The following is a 21,539-nucleotide window of genomic DNA, read 5'->3' on the forward strand; positions in this document are numbered from 1 at the left end:
ACCGCTCCTGTCTCAGCCTCCAGTATTTATGCTGCAGTAGTTTATGTGTCGGGGGGCTAGGGTCAGTTGGTTACCTGGAGTACTTCTCCTGTCTTATCCAGTGTCCTGTGTGAATTTAAGTATGCTCTCTCTAATTCTTTCGTTCTCTCTTTCTCTCTGAGAACCTGAGCCCTAGGACCATATGTCAGGACTACCGGGCATGATGACACCTTGCTGTCCCCAGTCCGCCTGGCCTTGCTGCTATTCCAGTTTCAACTGTTCTGCCTGCGGTTACGGAACCCCTACCTGTCCCAGACCTGCTGTTTTCAACTCTTAATGATCGGCTATGAAAAGCCAACTGAGATTTATTCCTGATTATTATTTGACCATGCTTGTCATTTATGAACATTTTGAAAATCTTGGCGCTCTCTAATTTTCTCCTTCTCTCTTTCTTTCTCTCGGAGGACCTGAGCCCTAGGACCATACGTCGGGACTACCGGCCGTGGTGACTCCTTGCTGTCCCCAGTCCGCCTGGCCTTGCTGCTATTCCAGTTTCAACTGTTCTGCCTGCGGTTATGGAACCCCTACCTGTCCCAGACCTGCTGTTTTCAACTCTTAATGATCGGCTATGAAAAGCCAACTGAGATTTATTCCTGATTATTATTTGACCATGCTTGTCATTTATGAACATTTTGAAAATCTTGGCTCTCTCTAATTTTCTCCTTCTCTCTTTCTTTCTCTCGGAGGACCTGGGCCCTAGGACCATGCGTCGGGACTGCCGCCCGTGGTGACTCCTTGCTGTCCCCAGTCCGCCTGGCCTTGCTGCTATTCCAGTTTCAGCTGTTCTGCCTGCGGTTATGGAACCGCCACCTGTCCCAGACCTGTTGTTTTTCAACTCTTGATGATCGGCTATGAAAAGCCAACTGAAAATTATTCATGATTATTATTTGACCATGCTTGTCACTTATGAACATTTTTGAACATCTTGGCATAGTTCTGTTATAATCTCCACCCGGCACAGCCAGAAGAGGACTGGCCACCCCTCATAGCCTGGTTCCTCTCTAGGTTTCTTCCTAGGTTTTGGCCTTTCTAGGGAGTTTTTCCTAGCCACCGTGCTTCTACACCTGCATTACTAGCTGTTTGGGGTTTTAGGCTGGGTGTCTGTACAGCACTTCGAGATATTAGCTGATGTACGAAGGGCTATATAAAATAAAATTGAATTGAATTGAATTGAATGTACCGTTCAACATGTGATGTACCGGATCTACCGTTCAACACGTGATGTACCGGATGTACCGTTCAACACGTGATGTACCGTTCAACATGTGATGTACCGGATGTACCGTTCAACATGTGATGTACCGGATGCACCGTTCAACACGTGATGTACCGTTCAACACGTGATGTACCGGATGCACCGTTCAACATGTGATGTACCGGATGTACCGTTCAACACGTGATGTACCGGATGTACCGTTCAACACGTGATGTACCGTTCAACACGTGATGTACCGGATGCACCGTTCAACATGTGATGTACCGGATGTACCGTTCAACACGTGATGTACCGGATGCACCGTTCAACACGTGATGTACCGGATGCACCGTTCAACACGTGATGTACCGGATGTACCGTTCAACATGTGATGTACCGGATGTACCGTTCAACACGTGATGCACCGTTCAACATGTGATGTACCGGATGCACCGTTCAACACGTGATGTACCGTTCAACACGTGATGTACCGGATGTACCGTTCAACACGTGATGCACCGTTCAACATGTGATGTACCGGATGTACCGTTCAACATGTGATGTACCGGATGCACCGTTCAACACGTGATGTACCGGATGCACCGTTCAACACGTGATGTACCGGATGCACCGTTCAACACGTGATGTACCGGATGCACCGTTCAACACGTGATGTACCGGATGTACCGTTCAACATGTGATGTACCGGATGCACCGTTCAACATGTGATGTACCGGATGTACCGTTCAACACGTGATGTACCGTTCAACACGTGATGTACCGGATGTATCGTTCAACATGTGATGTACCGGATGCACCGTTCAACACGTGATGTACCGGATGCACCGTTCAACACGTGATGTACCGTTCAACACGTGATGTACCGGATGTACCGTTCAACACGTGATGCACCGTTCAACATGTGATGTACCGGATGTACCGTTCAACATGTGATGTACCGGATGCACCGTTCAACACGTGATGTACCGGATGCACCGTTCAACACGTGATGTACCGTTCAACACGTGATGTACCGGATGTACCGTTCAACATGTGATGTACCGGATGTACCGTTCAACATGTGATGTACCGGATGTACCGTTCAACACGTGATGTACCGGATGCACCGTTCAACACGTGATGTACCGGATGCACCGTTCAACACGTGATGTACCGGATGCACCGTTCAACACGTGATGTACCGGATGCACCGTTCAACATGTGATGTACCGGATGTACCGTTCAACACGTGATGTACCGGATGCACCGTTCAACACGTGATGTACCGGATGTACCGTTCAACATGTGATGTACCGGATGTACCGTTCAACACGTGATGTACCGGATGTACCGTTCAACACGTGATGTACCGGATGTACCGTTCAACACGTGATGTACCGGATGTACCGTTCAACACGTGATGTACCGGATGTACCGTTCAACATGTGATGTACCGGATGCACCGTTCAACATGTGATGTACCGGATGTACCGTTCAACACGTGATGTACCGGATGTACCGTTCAACACGTGATGTACCGGATGCACCGTTCAACATGTGATGTACCGGATGCACCGTTCAACATGTGATGTACCGGATGTACCGTTCAACACGTGATGTACCGGATGTACCGTTCAACACGTGATGTACCGGATGCACCGTTCAACATGTGATGTACCGGATGCACCGTTCAACACGTGATGTACCGGATGTACCGTTCAACACGTGATGTACCGTTCAACACGTGATGTACCGGATGCACCGTTCAACACGTGATGTACCGGATGTACCGTTCAACATGTGATGTACCGGATGTACCGTTCAACACGTGATGTACCGTTCAACACGTGATGTACCGGATGTACCGTTCAACACGTGATGTACCGGATGTACCGTTCAACACGTGATGTACCGGATGCACCGTTCAACATGTGATGTACCGGATGCACCGTTCAACACGTGATGTACCGTTCAACACGTGATGTACCGGATGTACCGTTCAACACGTGATGTACCGTTCAACACGTGATGTACCGGATGTACCGTTCAACACGTGATGTACCGTTCAACACGTGATGTACCGGATGTACCGTTCAACACGTGATGTACCGGATGTACCGTTCAACATGTGATGTACCGTTCAACACGTGATGTACCGGATGTACCGTTCAACACGTGATGTACCGTTCAACATGTGATGTACCGGATGCACCGTTCAACACGTGATGTACCGGATGTACCGTTCAACATGTGATGTACCGGATGCACCGTTCAACACGTGATGTACCGTTCAACACGTGATGTACCGGATGTACCGTTCAACATGTGATGTACCGGATGTACCGTTCAACACGTGATGTACCGGATGTACCGTTCAACACGTGATGTACCGTTCAACACGTGATGTACCGGATGTACCGTTCAACATGTGATGTACCGGATGCACCGTTCAACACGTGATGTACCGTTCAACACGTGATGTACCGGATGCACCGTTCAACATGTGATGTACCGGATGTACCGTTCAACACGTGATGTACCGGATGCACCGTTCAACACGTGATGTACCGGATGTACCGTTCAACACGTGATGTACCGGATGTACCGTTCAACATGTGATGTACCGGATGCACCGTTCAACATGTGATGTACCGGATGTACCGTTCAACACGTGATGTACCGGATGTACCGTTCAACATGTGATGTACCGGATGCACCGTTCAACACGTGATGTACCGGATGCACCGTTCAACACGTGATGTACCGTTCAACACGTGATGTACCGGATGTACCGTTCAACACGTGATGCACCGTTCAACATGTGATGTACCGGATGTACCGTTCAACATGTGATGTACCGGATGCACCGTTCAACACGTGATGTACCGGATGTACCGTTCAACACGTGATGTACCGGATGCACCGTTCAACACGTGATGTACCGGATGTACCGTTCAACACGTGATGTACCGGATGCACCGTTCAACATGTGATGTACCGGATGCACCGTTCAACATGTGATGTACCGGATGTACCGTTCAACACGTGATGTACCGGATGTACCGTTCAACACGTGATGTACCGGATGCACCGTTCAACATGTGATGTACCGGATGCACCGTTCAACACGTGATGTACCGGATGTACCGTTCAACACGTGATGTACCGTTCAACACGTGATGTACCGGATGCACCGTTCAACACGTGATGTACCGGATGTACCGTTCAACATGTGATGTACCGGATGTACCGTTCAACACGTGATGTACCGTTCAACACGTGATGTACCGGATGTACCGTTCAACACGTGATGTACCGGATGTACCGTTCAACACGTGATGTACCGGATGCACCGTTCAACATGTGATGTACCGGATGCACCGTTCAACATGTGATGTACCGGATGTACCGTTCAACACGTGATGTACCGTTCAACACGTGATGTACCGGATGTACCGTTCAACACGTGATGTACCGTTCAACACGTGATGTACCGGATGTACCGTTCAACACGTGGTTTACCGTTCAACACGTGATGTACCGGATGTACCGTTCAACACGTGATGTACCGGATGTACCGTTCAACATGTGATGTACCGTTCAACACGTGATGTACCGGATGTACCGTTCAACACGTGATGTACCTTTCAACATGTGATGTACCGGATGCACCGTTCAACACGTGATGTACCGGATGTACCGTTCAACATGTGATGTACCGGATGCACCGTTCAACACGTGATGTACCGGATGTACCGTTCAACATGTGATGTACCGGATGTACCGTTCAACACGTGATGTACCGGATGTACCGTTCAACACGTGATGTACCGTTCAACACGTGATGTACCGGATGTACCGTTCAACACGTGATGTACCGGATGCACCGTTCAACACGTGATGTACCGTTCAACACGTGATGTACCGGATGCACCGTTCAACATGTGATGTACCGGATGCACCGTTCAACACGTGATGTACCGGATGCACCGTTCAACACGTGATGTACCGGATGTACCGTTCAACATGTGATGTACCGGATGCACCGTTCAACATGTGATGTACCGGATGTACCGTTCAACACGTGATGTACCGGATGTACCGTTCAACATGTGATGTACCGGATGCACCGTTCAACACGTGATGTACCGGATGCACCGTTCAACACGTGATGTACCGTTCAACACGTGATGTACCGGATGTACCGTTCAACACGTGATGCACCGTTCAACACGTGATGTACCGGATGCACCGTTCAACACGTGATGTACCGTTCAACACGTGATGTACCGGATGTACCGTTCAACACGTGATGCACCGTTCAACATGTGATGTACCGGATGTACCGTTCAACATGTGATGTACCGGATGCACCGTTCAACACGTGATGTACCGGATGCACCGTTCAACACGTGATGTACCGGATGTACCGTTCAACACGTGATGTACCGGATGTACCGTTCAACACGTGATGTACCGGATGCACCGTTCAACACGTGATGTACCGGATGTACCGTTCAACACGTGATGTACCGGATGCACCGTTCAACACGTGATGTACCGGATGCACCGTTCAACACGTGATGTACCGGATGCACCGTTCAACACGTGATGTACCGGATGTACCGTTCAACATGTGATGTACCGGATGTACCGTTCAACATGTGATGTACCGGATGTACCGTTCAACACGTGATGTACCGGATGTACCGTTCAACACGTGATGTACCGGATGCACCGTTCAACATGTGATGTACCGGATGCACCGTTCAACACGTGATGTACCGGATGCACCGTTCAACACGTGATGTACCGTTCAACACGTGATGTACCGGATGTACCGTTCAACAGGTGATGTACCGGATGCACCGTTCAACATGTGATGTACCGGATGTACCGTTCAACACGTGATGTACCGGATGTACCGTTCAACACGTGATGTACCGGATGCACCGTTCAACATGTGATGTACCGGATGTACCGTTCAACACGTGATGTACCGGATGTACCGTTCAACACGTGATGTACCGGATGTACCGTTCAACACGTGATGTACCGGATGTACCGTTCAACACGTGATGTACCGGATGCACCGTTCAACACGTGATGTACCGGATGCACCGTTCAACATGTGATGTACCGGATGCACCGTTCAACACGTGATGTACCGGATGCACCGTTCAACACGTGATGTACCGGATGTACCGTTCAACACGTGATGTACCGTTCAACACGTGATGTACCGGATGTACCGTTCAACACGTGATGTACCGGATGCACCGTTCAACACGTGATGTACCGGATGCACGTGATGTACCGGATGCACCGTTCAACACGTGATGTACCGGATGCACCGTTCAACACGTGATGTACCGGATGCACCGTTCAACACGTGATGTACCGGATGCACCGTTCAACACGTGATGTACCGGATGTACCGTTCAACATGTGATGTACCGGATGTACACGTGATGTACCGGATGCACCGTTCAACATGTGATGTACCGGATGCACCGTTCAACACGTGATGTACCGGATGCACCGTTCAACACGTGATGTACCGGATGTACCGTTCAACACGTGATGTACCGTTCAACACGTGATGTACCGGATGCACCGTTCAACACGTGATGTACCGGATGCACCGTTCAACACGTGATGTACCGGATGTACCGTTCAACACGTGATGTACCGGATGTACCGTTCAACACGTGATGTACCGGATGCACCGTTCAACACGTGATGTACCGGATGTACCGTTCAACACGTGATGTACCGGATGCACCGTTCAACACGTGATGTACCGGATGCACCGTTCAACACGTGATGTACCGGATGCACCGTTCAACACGTGATGTACCGGATGTACCGTTCAACATGTGATGTACCGGATGTACCGTTCAACATGTGATGTACCGGATGTACCGTTCAACACGTGATGTACCGGATGTACCGTTCAACACGTGATGTACCGGATGCACCGTTCAACATGTGATGTACCGGATGCACCGTTCAACACGTGATGTACCGGATGCACCGTTCAACACGTGATGTACCGTTCAACACGTGATGTACCGGATGTACCGTTCAACAGGTGATGTACCGGATGCACCGTTCAACATGTGATGTACCGGATGTACCGTTCAACACGTGATGTACCGGATGTACCGTTCAACACGTGATGTACCGGATGTACCGTTCAACACGTGATGTACCGGATGTACCGTTCAACACGTGATGTACCGGATGTACCGTTCAACACGTGATGTACCGGATGCACCGTTCAACACGTGATGTACCGGATGCACCGTTCAACATGTGATGTACCGGATGCACCGTTCAACACGTGATGTACCGGATGCACCGTTCAACACGTGATGTACCGGATGTACCGTTCAACACGTGATGTACCGTTCAACACGTGATGTACCGGATGCACCGTTCAACACGTGATGTACCGGATGTACCGTTCAACACGTGATGTACCGGATGCACCGTTCAACATGTGATGTACCGGATGCACCGTTCAACACGTGATGTACCGGATGCACCGTTCAACACGTGATGTACCGTTCAACACGTGATGTACCGGATGTACCGTTCAACAGGTGATGTACCGGATGCACCGTTCAACATGTGATGTACCGGATGTACCGTTCAACACGTGATGTACCGGATGTACCGTTCAACACGTGATGTACCGGATGCACCGTTCAACATGTGATGTACCGGATGTACCGTTCAACACGTGATGTACCGGATGTACCGTTCAACACGTGATGTACCGGATGCACCGTTCAACACGTGATGTACCGGATGCACCGTTCAACATGTGATGTACCGTTCAACACGTGATGTACCGTTCAACACGTGATGTACCGGATGCACCGTTCAACATGTGATGTACCGGATGCACCGTTCAACACGTGATGTACCGGATGCACCGTTCAACACGTGATGTACCGGATGTACCGTTCAACACGTGATGTACCGTTCAACACGTGATGTACCGGATGCACCGTTCAACACGTGATGTACCGGATGTACCGTTCAACACGTGATGTACCGGATGTACCGTTCAACACGTGATGTACCGGATGTACCGTTCAACACGTGATGTACCGGATGTACCGTTCAACACGTGATGTACCGGATGTACCGTTCAACACGTGATGTACCGGATGCACCGTTCAACACGTGATGTACCGGATGCACCGTTCAACATGTGATGTACCGGATGTACCGTTCAACACGTGATGTACCGGATGTACCGTTCAACACGTGATGTACCGTTCAACACGTGATGTACCGGATGTACCGTTCAACACGTGATGTACCGGATGTACCGTTCAACATGTGATGTACCGTTCAACACGTGATGTACCGGATGTACCGTTCAACACGTGATGTACCGGATGTACCGTTCAACACGTGATGTACCGGATGTACCGTTCAACACGTGATGTACCGTTCAACACGTGATGTACCGGATGTACCGTTCAACATGTGATGTAACGTTCAACACGTGATGTACCGTTCAACACGTGATGTACCGGATGTACCGTTCAACATGTGATGTACCGGATGTACCGTTCAACATGTGATGTACCGGATGTACCGTTCAACACGTGATGTACCGGATGCACCGTTCAACACGTGATGTACCGGATGTACCGTTCAACATGTGATGTACCGTTCAACACGTGATGTACCATTCAACACGTGATGTACCGGATGCACCGTTCAACACGTGATGTACCGGATGCACCGTTCAACATGTGATGTACCGGATGTACCGTTCAACACGTGATGTACCGGATGTACCGTTCAACACGTGATGTACCGGATGCACCGTTCAACACGTGATGTACCGGATGCACCGTTCAACATGTGATGTACCGTTCAACACGTGATGTACCGTTCAACACGTGATGTACCGGATGCACCGTTCAACATGTGATGTACCGGATGCACCGTTCAACACGTGATGTACCGGATGCACCGTTCAACACGTGATGTACCGGATGTACCGTTCAACACGTGATGTACCGTTCAACACGTGATGTACCGGATGCACCGTTCAACACGTGATGTACCGGATGTACCGTTCAACACGTGATGTACCGGATGTACCGTTCAACACGTGATGTACCGGATGTACCGTTCAACACGTGATGTACCGGATGTACCGTTCAACACGTGATGTACCGGATGTACCGTTCAACACGTGATGTACCGGATGCACCGTTCAACACGTGATGTACCGGATGCACCGTTCAACATGTGATGTACCGGATGTACCGTTCAACACGTGATGTACCGGATGTACCGTTCAACACGTGATGTACCGTTCAACACGTGATGTACCGGATGTACCGTTCAACACGTGATGTACCGGATGTACCGTTCAACATGTGATGTACCGTGCAAAACGTGATGTACCGGATGTACCGTTCAACACGTGATGTACCGGATGTACCGTTCAACACGTGATGTACCGGATGTACCGTTCAACACGTGATGTACCGTTCAACACGTGATGTACCGGATGTACCGTTCAACATGTGATGTACCGGATGTACCGTTCAACATGTGATGTACCGGATGTACCGTTCAACACGTGATGTACCGGATGCACCGTTCAACACGTGATGTACCGGATGTACCGTTCAACATGTGATGTACCGTTCAACACGTGATGTACCATTCAACACGTGATGTACCGGATGCACCGTTCAACACGTGATGTACCGGATGTACCGTTCAACACGTGATGTACCGGATGTACCGTTCAACATGTGATGTACCGTTCAACACGTGATGTACCGGATGCACCGTTCAACACGTGATGTACCGGATGCACCGTTCAACATGTGATGTACCGGATGTACCGTTCAACACGTGATGTACCGTTCAACACGTGATGTACCGGATGTACCGTTCAACACGTGATGTACCATTCAACACGTGATGTACCGGATGCACCGTTCAACACGTGATGTACCGGATGTACCGTTCAACACGTGATGTACCGGATGTACCGTTCAACATGTGATGTACCGTTCAACACGTGATGTACCGGATGCACCGTTCAACACGTGATGTACCGGATGCACCGTTCAACATGTGATGTACCGGATGTACCGTTCAACACGTGATGTACCGGATGTACCGTTCAACATGTGATGTACCGTTCAACACGTGATGTACCGGATGTACCGTTCAACACGTGATGTACCGGATGTACCGTTCAACACGTGATGTACCGTTCAACACGTGATGTACCGGATGTACCGTTCAACATGTGATGTACCGTTCAACACGTGATGTACCGTTCAACACGTGATGTACCGGATGTACCGTTCAACATGTGATGTACCGGATGTACCGTTCAACATGTGATGTACCGGATGTACCGTTCAACACGTGATGTACCGGATGCACCGTTCAACACGTGATGTACCGGATGTACCGTTCAACATGTGATGTACCGTTCAACACGTGATGTACCATTCAACACGTGATGTACCGGATGCACCGTTCAACACGTGATGTACCGGATGTACCGTTCAACACGTGATGTACCGGATGTACCGTTCAACATGTGATGTACCGTTCAACACGTGATGTACCGGATGCACCGTTCAACACGTGATGTACCGGATGCACCGTTCAACATGTGATGTACCGGATGTACCGTTCAACACGTGATGTACCGGATGCACCGTTCAACATGTGATGTACCGGATGCACCGTTCAACATGTGATGTACCGGATGTACCGTTCAACACGTGATGTACCGGATGCACCGTTCAACACGTGATGTACCGGATGCACCGTTCAACATGTGATGTACCGGATGTACCGTTCAACACGTGATGTACCGGATGCACCGTTCAACACGTGATGTACCGGATGCACCGTTCAACACGTGATGTACCGTTCAACACGTGATGTACCGGATGTACCGTTCAACATGTGATGTACCGGATGTACCGTTCAACATGTGATGTACCGGATGTACCGTTCAACACGTGATGTACCGGATGCACCGTTCAACATGTGATGTACCGGATGCACCGTTCAACACGTGATGTACCGGATGCACCGTTCAACACGTGATGTACCGGATGCACCGTTCAACACGTGATGTACCGTTCAACACGTGATGTACCGGATGCACCGTTCAACATGTGATGTACCGTTCAACACGTGATGTACCGTTCAACACGTGATGTACCGGATGCACCGTTCAACATGTGATGTACCGGATGCACCGTTCAACACGTGATGTACCGGATGTACCGTTCAACACGTGATGTACCGTTCAACACGTGATGTACCGGATGCACCGTTCAACACGTGATGTACCGGATGTACCGTTCAACATGTGATGTACCGGATGTACCGTTCAACACGTGATGTACCGGATGTACCGTTCAACACGTGATGTACCGGATGTACCGTTCAACACGTGATGTACCGGATGTACCGTTCAACACGTGATGTACCGGATGCACCGTTCAACACGTGATGTACCGGATGCACCGTTCAACATGTGATGTACCGGATGTACCGTTCAACACGTGATGTACCGGATGTACCGTTCAACACGTGATGTACCGTTCAACACGTGATGTACCGGATGTACCGTTCAACACGTGATGTACCGGATGTACCGTTCAACACGTGATGTACCGTTCAACACGTGATGTACCGGATGTACCGTTCAACATGTGATGTACCGGATGTACCGTTCAACATGTGATGTACCGGATGTACCGTTCAACACGTGATGTACCGGATGCACCGTTCAACACGTGATGTACCGGATGTACCGTTCAACATGTGATGTACCGTTCAACACGTGATGTACTGTTCAACACGTGATGTACCGGATGCACCGTTCAACACGTGATGTACCGGATGTACCGTTCAACACGTGATGTACCGGATGTACCGTTCAACATGTGATGTACCGTTCAACACGTGATGTACCGGATGCACCGTTCAACACGTGATGTACCGGATGCACCGTTCAACATGTGATGTACCGGATGCACCGTTCAACACGTGATGTACCGGATGTACCGTTCAACACGTGATGTACCGGATGCACCGTTCAACATGTGATGTACCGGATGCACCGTTCAACATGTGATGTACCGGATGTACCGTTCAACACGTGATGTACCGGATGTACCGTTCAACACGTGATGTACCGTTCAACATGTGATGTACCGGATGCACCGTTCAACACGTGATGTACCGGATGCACCGTTCAAAACGTGATGTACCGGATGCACCGTTCAACATGTGATGTACCGGATGTACCGTTCAACACGTGATGTACCGGATGTACCGTTCAACACGTGATGTACCGGATGTACCGTTCAACACGTGATGTACCGGATGTACCGTTCAACACGTGATGTACCGGATGTACCGTTCAACTAGTGACCCACTTGACATACGCAGCGTTTACCGTGAATGCAGTCATTGAGAGTGACATTGAGGGTGAGTGTGTAGGTAGAGTCAGTGCAAGAGTGTAAAAAAGGGTCAATGCAGGTAGTCCGGGTAGCCATTTGATTAGCTATTTAGCAGTCTTGTTTAGCAGTCTTATGGCTTGTGGGTAGAAGCTGTTCAGGGTCCTGTTGGTGCACTAGTATCGCTTGCCGTGCGGTAGCAGTGAAAACAGTCTATGGCTTGGGTGGCTGGAGTATTTGACCATTTTTTTGGGCCTTCCTCTGACACCGCCTGGTATATAGGTCCTGGATGGCAGGGAGCTCGGCCCCAGTGATGACTCCCTGTAGCGCTTTGTGGTAGGGTACCTTGCAGTTGTTGTACCAAGCAGTATTGCAGCCAGTGAAGATGCCCTCAATGGTGCAGCTGTAAAACCTTTTGAGGATTTGAGGGCCCATGCCAAATCTTTTCAGCCGCCTGAGAGGGAAAAGGTGCTATCGTACCCTCTTCACAACTATGTAGATGTGTGTGCACCAATTCAAATTCCTTATTGATGTGGACACTAAGGAACTTGAAGTGCTCAACCCACTCCACTACAGCCCCATATTGTAATTATTATCATAATTACGTCTTGTGTGTTTTTTTAAACTTGTGAGCAGGCAGCCTACATCAGGAAGAAATACCATTATAATTACGGAGATTCCCGTTTTGACTGGCTCCGTTTCTATTTCCACAAAAACAGTTTGGCTATCGCCGTGCAGAAAATTCAATCAGGCTGAATTACATGTCTATCAGATCAAAATGTAATTGATTTGAAAAGCGACATGATATATAACTACATGACAGTGGGGAGGCTCCTAAGGGACCAGCCTATGGGGAACTCATTAACGCTAGCTAGGTTCTGAATTATTGAGTACTAAAGCTAAAGCAGCGACATTGGGGAAGAGGAATCCACCGTAACAACTTCTTAAGTGTTTGTCTCAACTTACAGCGGGGCAATCGAAGACGTCTGTGGCCCGCCCGCACATCAATATTATAGTGAGTCAAGTTGTAATAGTCTATAATTGAACGGGTTCAGATGAAGGTAGGGTCAGGTCAGTGCATACATATATGTCATCCTATCTCTCTCTTGTTCTCTCTCTGTAACTCTTCATACACGTCATCGTCTCTCTCTCTCTCTCTCTCTCTCTCTCTCTCTCTCTCTCTCTCTCTCTCTTTCTAGCTTCATACATGTCATCTCTTTCTTTCATCTCTGTAATGTGTGTTATAAAGCTAGGGTCAGTGCGTACATACATATCATCCCATCTCTCTCTCGTCTCTGAAACACAAGCTACTCCTGTGCAGTGATGTCACATCCTGCCTCTATGTTGTTCTAGTAGGCACACCAACACTGAGACTGGGGTGGAAAGGTTAGCGGTTAACTAGCATTAGCTCACAGTAGCAGCACAACTTGCTGTGCCCGCAGTATGAGAGCTGTATCCTTGTCTCTGTATGCACTAGTACTAAAGTAGACACAAGAGCTAAAGTGAGACAGTAGCAGGCGTGCTGTGCTCTGGGGGACCCAGCGTGCTCTCTCTCTCTGCTCTGGGGGGACACAGCATGTCTCCCTGACCCTGAACACGGGGCCCACAGGGCCTCCCTGAACCCTCCGTGAGCTGGCAGCAGGGTCCCTGTGGAAAAGATAAAGATATAAAGCCACCACAGCGCCGTGTGGTGCGGCTTGGTGAAGTGGGGCCTCCACATCCCGGAGGTGCCGAGTGGCTGTCTACCACCCCTGGAAGACTGGGAGAGCAGGCTCTCTGAGGCCCCCTCCACAGCCCCCTCTCTGCTGTCTTTCTTTCCCTGTCTCTATCTCTCTCTTTATGTCTTCTCTCTCTCTTTATGTCTCTCTCTCTCTCTTTATGTCTCTTTCTCTCTCTCTCTTTGCCTTCCTGATAGCTTTCCCAGAAAATGAGAACTCAATTAATTCTGTGGAAATGAGGGCTACAGAGGAGGAGGCCCTGGAGACCAGAGAGAGAGAGAGAGAGAGAGAGAGAGAGAGAGCAGAGCGGAGCTCCCTGTCGATTCTATGGCCTGGTTAAGGAAAACACAGGCAGAGCTGTGACTGGGTGCACAGGGGAGCAAGGAAGTGAGGTGTGCATTAAGTCTTTAGCCAAGTTAATCCTGTCTACAGTTCAAACATGGCTGATGAACGCTCCTCATTACAGAGCCAAGTGGAGCGAAGGGGGACATGAGAGAGAGAGAGAGAGAGAGAGAGAGAGAGAGACTGAGAGAGAGAGAGAGAGAGAGAGAGAGAGAGAGAGAGAGAGAGAGAGAGAGAGAGAGAGAGAGAGAGAGAGAGAGAGAGAGAGAGAGAGAGAGAGAGAGAGAGAGAGAGAGAGAGAGAGAGAGAGACTGAGAACTAGCTGAATGAGCTCAAAGCCCTGAGATGTATTTAAAACAAAGCTGACACTCAATACCTCCCAATACTTGCACATACATTGCTCAATACTTGGACAATGAATATCTCTCATAACCTTTTAGTGACGTAATACATTCCAACTGTCAAGCACAATCATACTGCCTAGAGGCACAAAGGCTGATATAATCTAAACAAACAAACTATATTCTGATATGTTGTGGCTCGAGTATGTGAGAGGAAATATTCCTATGAGTGATATGGCTATGTATGTATATTCTTAAACTATCTAATACATGCAATCAATCAACCTGTGTGTATACATATTACATATATTATAGAATCATACAAAGCTATACAAGGACCCAAATACTGGCCATAACATCTTTGCCTTTGTCTGCAGTCTGCACATATAGAGAAGTGCAAACAAGGGTGAAAATGGTAGGAGTGTGTGTGTGTGTGCACATGCATGCATGTGACCCTTAGCTTATGTGACCTCACCTCATGTCTCCCAAACGAGGGCTCGCCTCTTTTTAAAGAAGTGAACTGCAAAGAAGAGACAACAGTCATTAATTGGTGTGGGTCTGTCTACCGCCACCGTGCTTGCCTAGCCTGGCTTGGCCTGCTGCTATATTAAGATCTGGTGCACAGCCATCCCGCCTGGCGTACGAACGTCAGCTCTTTTTCTCCTGGCCTTGCAGAGCTAGCAGAGGAGGGAGCAGCTGTTGCAAGAGGATGTTGCCAGGTTTGAGGTCACAAAAACACAGAGACACTGAGAAGCAGGAATGTGACGGTATGTTCAATCTTAATGACCTCCTCCACTTACACTACATGACGGTGGTCCAGTGTGACTGAGTTAGTAAGTGCGTGGCACTAGTAATGCCAGGGTTATGGGTTAAATGCCCGCGGGGTCTTATATACTCAAATATATGCACTCAGTGTTCTAAGCCACTTTGGATAAAATGTGTGTTAGGCTATGCTAGGTTTGCAAACTATAAGCAAGGCTAGACAGTTCAAATAACTCAATCTGAACATAAACCGTTTTCTCAGACATTGGGCATATTTTTCCATGTGTGCTTTGTTGTCTGTTATGTTTAATATCAAGCCCAAAGGAAAGAAAGTGAGACACAAATATATATATATATATATTTTTTTTCTGCACTTGTAAAGATCACACATCACCTACTGAGGCGTTATATACGTAAACCACTTCAGTTCATCAGAGTCAATCTCTCAGCACTCAAAGGTATTTCCTGGCGTACATTAAGGCTTCCTAGCTTTATAATACTCTACCTCAAGCTCCCATTTACCCCTACCCCCCTAACCCAATCCCCTTACCCCACATTCCGCCTCTTAGGAAAACCTAGTAAAACTGGCCAGCCAGACAGTTCCACAATTTCATATGATAAATAACATGTATGTTAAGAGTCAGGGGGGATTGTAGCCAATGTGTTTCCAAGAAAATCAGTCTGCCACCAGTACTTAAAGTGATTGAATAGCCTGTAAACAGAAGCTGCAGGCTTTCTTGCTCCTGTCTGGGAGATACTAATAAGGTTGTCCTTGGAGCAAACTAGCTAAGGAAGGAGAGGAAAAAAGAAAGAAGTGAAGTTCATGAACTAAGCAGTAAGTGCAGGAGCTTTTAAAAATACCTCTCTGTCTCTGCACTCTGCCTTATCCCTGAACCCAAACTGCAGACCGAGGAAACACAAGGCTAAAGAGCGATAAGCGTCGAGCCAGTCATAAGACACCCCGGTTCAATGGATGACTGTGTTCCTCACATTACCCAAATTAAAATCAAATCTATCTTTAAAGGTCTCATAAAAAGCCTTATGAGGATCGTTTCCTTGCCACCCCCCTATCTCAGTCCCTCTTTTCTTTCCTTTACACTTCTGAAGAGAATCAATTCTCCTTTGTTCACATTTCTTATAAAGTCCTCTTTGCTCTCATGCCAACATCTTCTCCCTATCTGTAAAATCCATCACAGCCATTTTCTGGCAGATTTGCCGGGGAGCCACAGTATATCCAATTGAGAAAGTTTGGAGGAAGCAGATAGGGCTTGTTGATGTTGCAGGCGACATTAGACGCGAGATAAGCGTGAAAATGACTTAAGCACATAATTTAGTCATTATGCTGAAAGAAGGCCTTTGTTGTGTCCTCAATGCGTCAGCTGACAGTGATACTGTATTTAGACTATAATAACAACAGCCAAAACAGCACACAACTCTAACATACCTAGATGCCATGAATGAAAGCCAGGTGGGCTTTAAATGAAAAGAGGCATGTGGAATTTTAATACGAGACAGACAGTGGTTAAACAAGTATGCCATTCAGTGCGAAATGTATCCGGTGACTCTAGGATGTCGTACATGACAAAACCTGTCCTAAGTATTTGACCAAATCCTTGTTTTAGTGTTTCCTCTGTTTAAAAAAACAGAAAGTATGTTAGCTCTTTAGCGTAGGACTACTGCAGAGCTGTAAGCTCTTTAATGTAGGTCTGCTGCCTAGCTGTTAGCTCTTTAGCGTAGGCCTGCTGCCTAGCTGTTAGCTCTTTAGCATAGGCCTGCTGCCTAGCTGTTAGCTCTTTAGCGTAGGCCTGCTGCCTAGTTGTTAGCTCTTTAGCGTAGGCCTGCTGCCTAGCTGTTAGCTCTTTAGTGTAGGACTGCTGCCAAGCTGTAAGCTCTTTAGCGTAGGCCTGCTGCCTAGCTGTTAGCTCATTAGCGTAGGCCTGCTGCCCAGCTGTTAGCTCTTTAGCGTAGGCCTGCTGCCTGGCTGTAAGCTCTTTAGCATAGGCCTGCTGCCTAGCTGTAAGCTCTTTAGCGTAGGCCTGCTGCCTAGCTGTTAGCTCTTTAGCGTAGGCCTGCTGCCTAGCTGTAAGCTCTTTAGCGTAGGCCTGCTGCCCAGCTTTTAGCTCTTTAGCATAGGCCTGCTGCCTAGCTGTTAGCTCATTAGCGTAGGCCTGCTGCCCAGCTGTTAGCTCTTTAGCATAGGCCTGCTGCCTAGCTGTTAGCTCATTAGCGTAGGCCTGCTGCCTAGCTGTTACAGCCTTTGTGTGGTTGAGGTTTTCTGCAGAAAATGGTGTTAACTGTAGCAGAATGCGGGGAAGAAAGAAGGTGCAGAGTAAAAGTTAAAGTCCCTGAATGTAACAGCAGGCCGTTTCACTTATGGTGAGCCATAGTTCTACTGGAGAACAACATATGTGCCATTTGTGAAAAACACACAAAGAGAGATATGAGTTGCTAATGTGAAAATTAGTGAGGGTGAGCAAAGACACCGACCTATTAGTAGCATGGGCTGCCTCGCCTGAGCAAAGACCTGCCCTGATGACAGACAGAGTTAGCCTTGCAAAGGAACCTACACTTCAGTTTACCACCACCAAGCCAGAACCCTTCAATCATGCAGCCATCCTGCCTCTGACCTGCTAGCTAGCGAAACCAAGATAAGAAACGACAGACAAGTTAGCCATTTGGTTTTGTTTGTCCTCTCTGGCCTCCTTTAGTTTAGTGAAACCTAAACCACATTAGGGCCTTAATCCCTAGATGAGAAGTGGGGATGCTGCTGCAGCAGCAGACAGACAGATAAGGATGAGACACCTGGTGAATAACACCTTTGTGATGGACCAGACCACAGAGGAAGCTAGGCCCAGACTTGGCCCTGTGTCTCACTGCTAATTTGATGACCGTTACCCCTACTGACTGCACTCGGCTTCAGAGGCAGACCGTATCCTCTTACTTCCCTCTGGTCACCTTAGAATAACAAGGTCCGCTGCATCAACAGAATAGATTAAATTGAGCAGAAATGAACCCAGTTCAATGGCTTTGGCTCCAGCCTGTGAGAGATTCCAGGAATAGATGACAGCCCTGTTGGAGCCAGAGCATCAGTTGACTCTGACAAAGTATTCAAAAGGTTTGTTGTGATTGGTCGGTGCTCGAGTACAGGGGTCAGGACAGGGGTGGAGCTACACAACATTTACTACTTAAAGCTGAAATCCTTAATTGAAACAATAACAAAGCGGCCACCCCTCTGTTTTGCTAAAAGCTGAGGGATGGCCCTGGATAAATGTAATCACTCTCAAATTAATAGAGGGAGCTAAGAATGCAAGGACTAACCATCCATGATATAAAAATCATAGTTTTAACCATGTTTTGAGGCTATACAGTGTTTGTTTACATTTACTTTGTTTACAAACATTGGAGTAAAGCTTTTATTTTGGGTTCTGATGAGGCATTTATAAGTTATATTCTTCAAGAATCAATGAGTATATATCATTAATTTAGAAGTTCAAAATGGATGTAGCTATTAAGGTTTCTAGCTTTAAGCTTAAAAAGGAAGTGGCACTACACTGTAAATGTAGGAAAAGCTAAATTTACAAACCTAAAGTGTGTTAAAACCATATACTGTATACTACTGTGAATCAGTAGTATGTGTCTACCAGTGGCTATACATCTCCAATTACAGGTTGTATTGAATGTGGTAGAGTGGGAAGCACCGCCACCAAGCATCTCAAGAGAAATTATGCGTGGCTGACAGGAAGAGGAGCATGTAGGAGGACCTATGCCATCACAGGCATAGGTCAACTTTAAATTTGTAATTATAGTAATTGTAAGCCCGGCGAATGGGCCTCCAATACACCCTTCACCATTACGTTGAAAATACATGGTGTGCCATCCAGGATGAGCCCACCGAAAGCAAAGTATATGTCTCAGTTGATGAGCTCTGCTATGAAAGACGTTGGAGAGCTGTAGAAATGAAAGACAGTGGAGAGACTGTGGAAATGAAAGACGGAGGAGAGAGTGTGGAAATGAAAGACGGTGGAGAGACTATGGAAATGAAAGACGGTGGAGAGACTGTGGAAATGAAAGACGGAGGAGAGAGTGTGGATGTGAAAGACGGAGGAGAGAGTGTGGAACTGAAAGACGGTGGAGAGACTGTGGAAATTAAAGACGGTGGAGAGAATGTGGAAATGAAAGACAGTGGAGAGACTGTGGAAATGAAAGACGGAGGAGAGAGTGTGGAAATGAAAGACGGTGGAGAGACTGTGGAAATGAAAGACGGAGGAGAGAGTGTGGATGTGAAAGACGGTGATGAGACAGTGTGGAAATGAAAGACGGTGGAAATGAAAAACGGTGGAGAGACTGTGGAAATGAAAGACGGTGGAGAAACTGTGGAAATGAAAAACGGTGGAGAGACTGTGGAAATGAAAGACGGTGGAGCGACTGTGGAAATGAAAGACGGTGGAGAGAATGTGGAAATGAAAGACGGTGGAGAGACTGTGGAAATGAAAGACGGTGGAGAAACTGTGGAAATGAAAGACGGTGGAGAGACTGTGGAAATGAAAGACGGTGGAGAGACTGTGGAAATGAAAGACGGTGGAGAGACTGTGGAAATGAAAGACGGTGGAGAGAATGTGGAAATGAAAGACGGTGGAGAGAATGTGGAAATGAAAGACGGTGGAGAGAATGTGGAAATGAAAGACGGTGGAGAGAATGTGGAAATGAAAGACGGTGGAAAGACTGTGGAAATGTCTCAGTACCTGTCATAACAGGACCACCCCTTCTGACAGCCTGTCACTGTGGCAGAGACCTAAAGAAACCTTTACAGTTGTAAAGTGGGCTAGATAAAGCATGGTGATATAAATAGCAGGGTTCCGGGTTTGATTTCCACATTGGCCATATATTGCATATTAAAGTCGCTATAGACACTGCTAAATTACCATTTATAATTCATTCCCATACATAGAATAAATAACATGTCAACACTAGAGTGTGCATGATATTCTAAACTGAGGTGAACCACATCTAAGCCAACCCTAACAAATTCAGACAGAAACACACAAACAGCAAATGTGTATCCACATGTACCAGTACCGAAAAAAAGACCCACTTAAAAGCCTACTGCACAATAGCCTGGCAATTAGCGGGTAGAGAGGAGGAACGACAGATCGGTTACAGTTGTTGAATGCTAACTACAGCGTTTTACGGTGGCGAGGAGATAACGAGTTACTGCGTGAGAGAGAAGTGCGTTGCCTCGTGCGGTCTTTAACGAGGAGCTGTGGAAATCTATGACACTTAAAATCAGGAACAATGAATCGCTACTGGGCCTGTCAGCGAGCAGCGTCTTCCAGCGCCTGGCCCTCCTCCCTTTGTCCTAATGAAGGCAGACATTAATTTATCCTCTTTCAGAACTCATTCTAATGCTTTAGATGCAAGCAATTAGGCTTACTCAGCTCTGCTCTGTCTGGACAACAACAACAAAACTGGTGAGACTGAGAATAATTCAATCTATAATGTGTATAGATGCAACTGAATACATATAGTTCGCTATACTGTCATAGTTTTCTATTTTACATTTCCCTCAAACAGTTAAGATGCTCTGACACATCAGTGGCAACAAATGTCTCTAAAAACTCAACCATCACCTCCTACATGCATGTCCCAACGACCATTA

At 47.7% G+C, this 21,539-nt stretch overlaps 1 protein-coding gene across 7 annotated transcripts in view; it reads right to left on the bottom strand.

Annotated features, from left to right (window-relative positions):
- fbrsl1 (fibrosin-like 1) overlaps positions 1 to 21,539 on the bottom strand; it is a 476,892-nt gene that overhangs the window by 187,835 nt on the left and 267,518 nt on the right. For 5 of the 7 annotated variants that reach the window (XM_071354120.1, XM_071354119.1, XM_071354123.1 and 2 more), the window contains exon 5: positions 15,597 to 15,641. The exons of the other annotated variants lie outside the window; for them this stretch is intronic. In XM_071354120.1, coding sequence (XP_071210221.1) covers positions 15,597 to 15,641 — 45 coding nt within the window. The remainder of the gene's footprint in view (positions 1 to 15,596; positions 15,642 to 21,539) is intronic. 7 annotated transcript variants of the gene reach the window in all.

This window comes from Salvelinus alpinus, chromosome 19 (genome assembly GCF_045679555.1).
Source record: "Salvelinus alpinus chromosome 19, SLU_Salpinus.1, whole genome shotgun sequence".
NCBI lineage: Eukaryota > Metazoa > Chordata > Actinopteri > Salmoniformes > Salmonidae > Salvelinus > Salvelinus alpinus.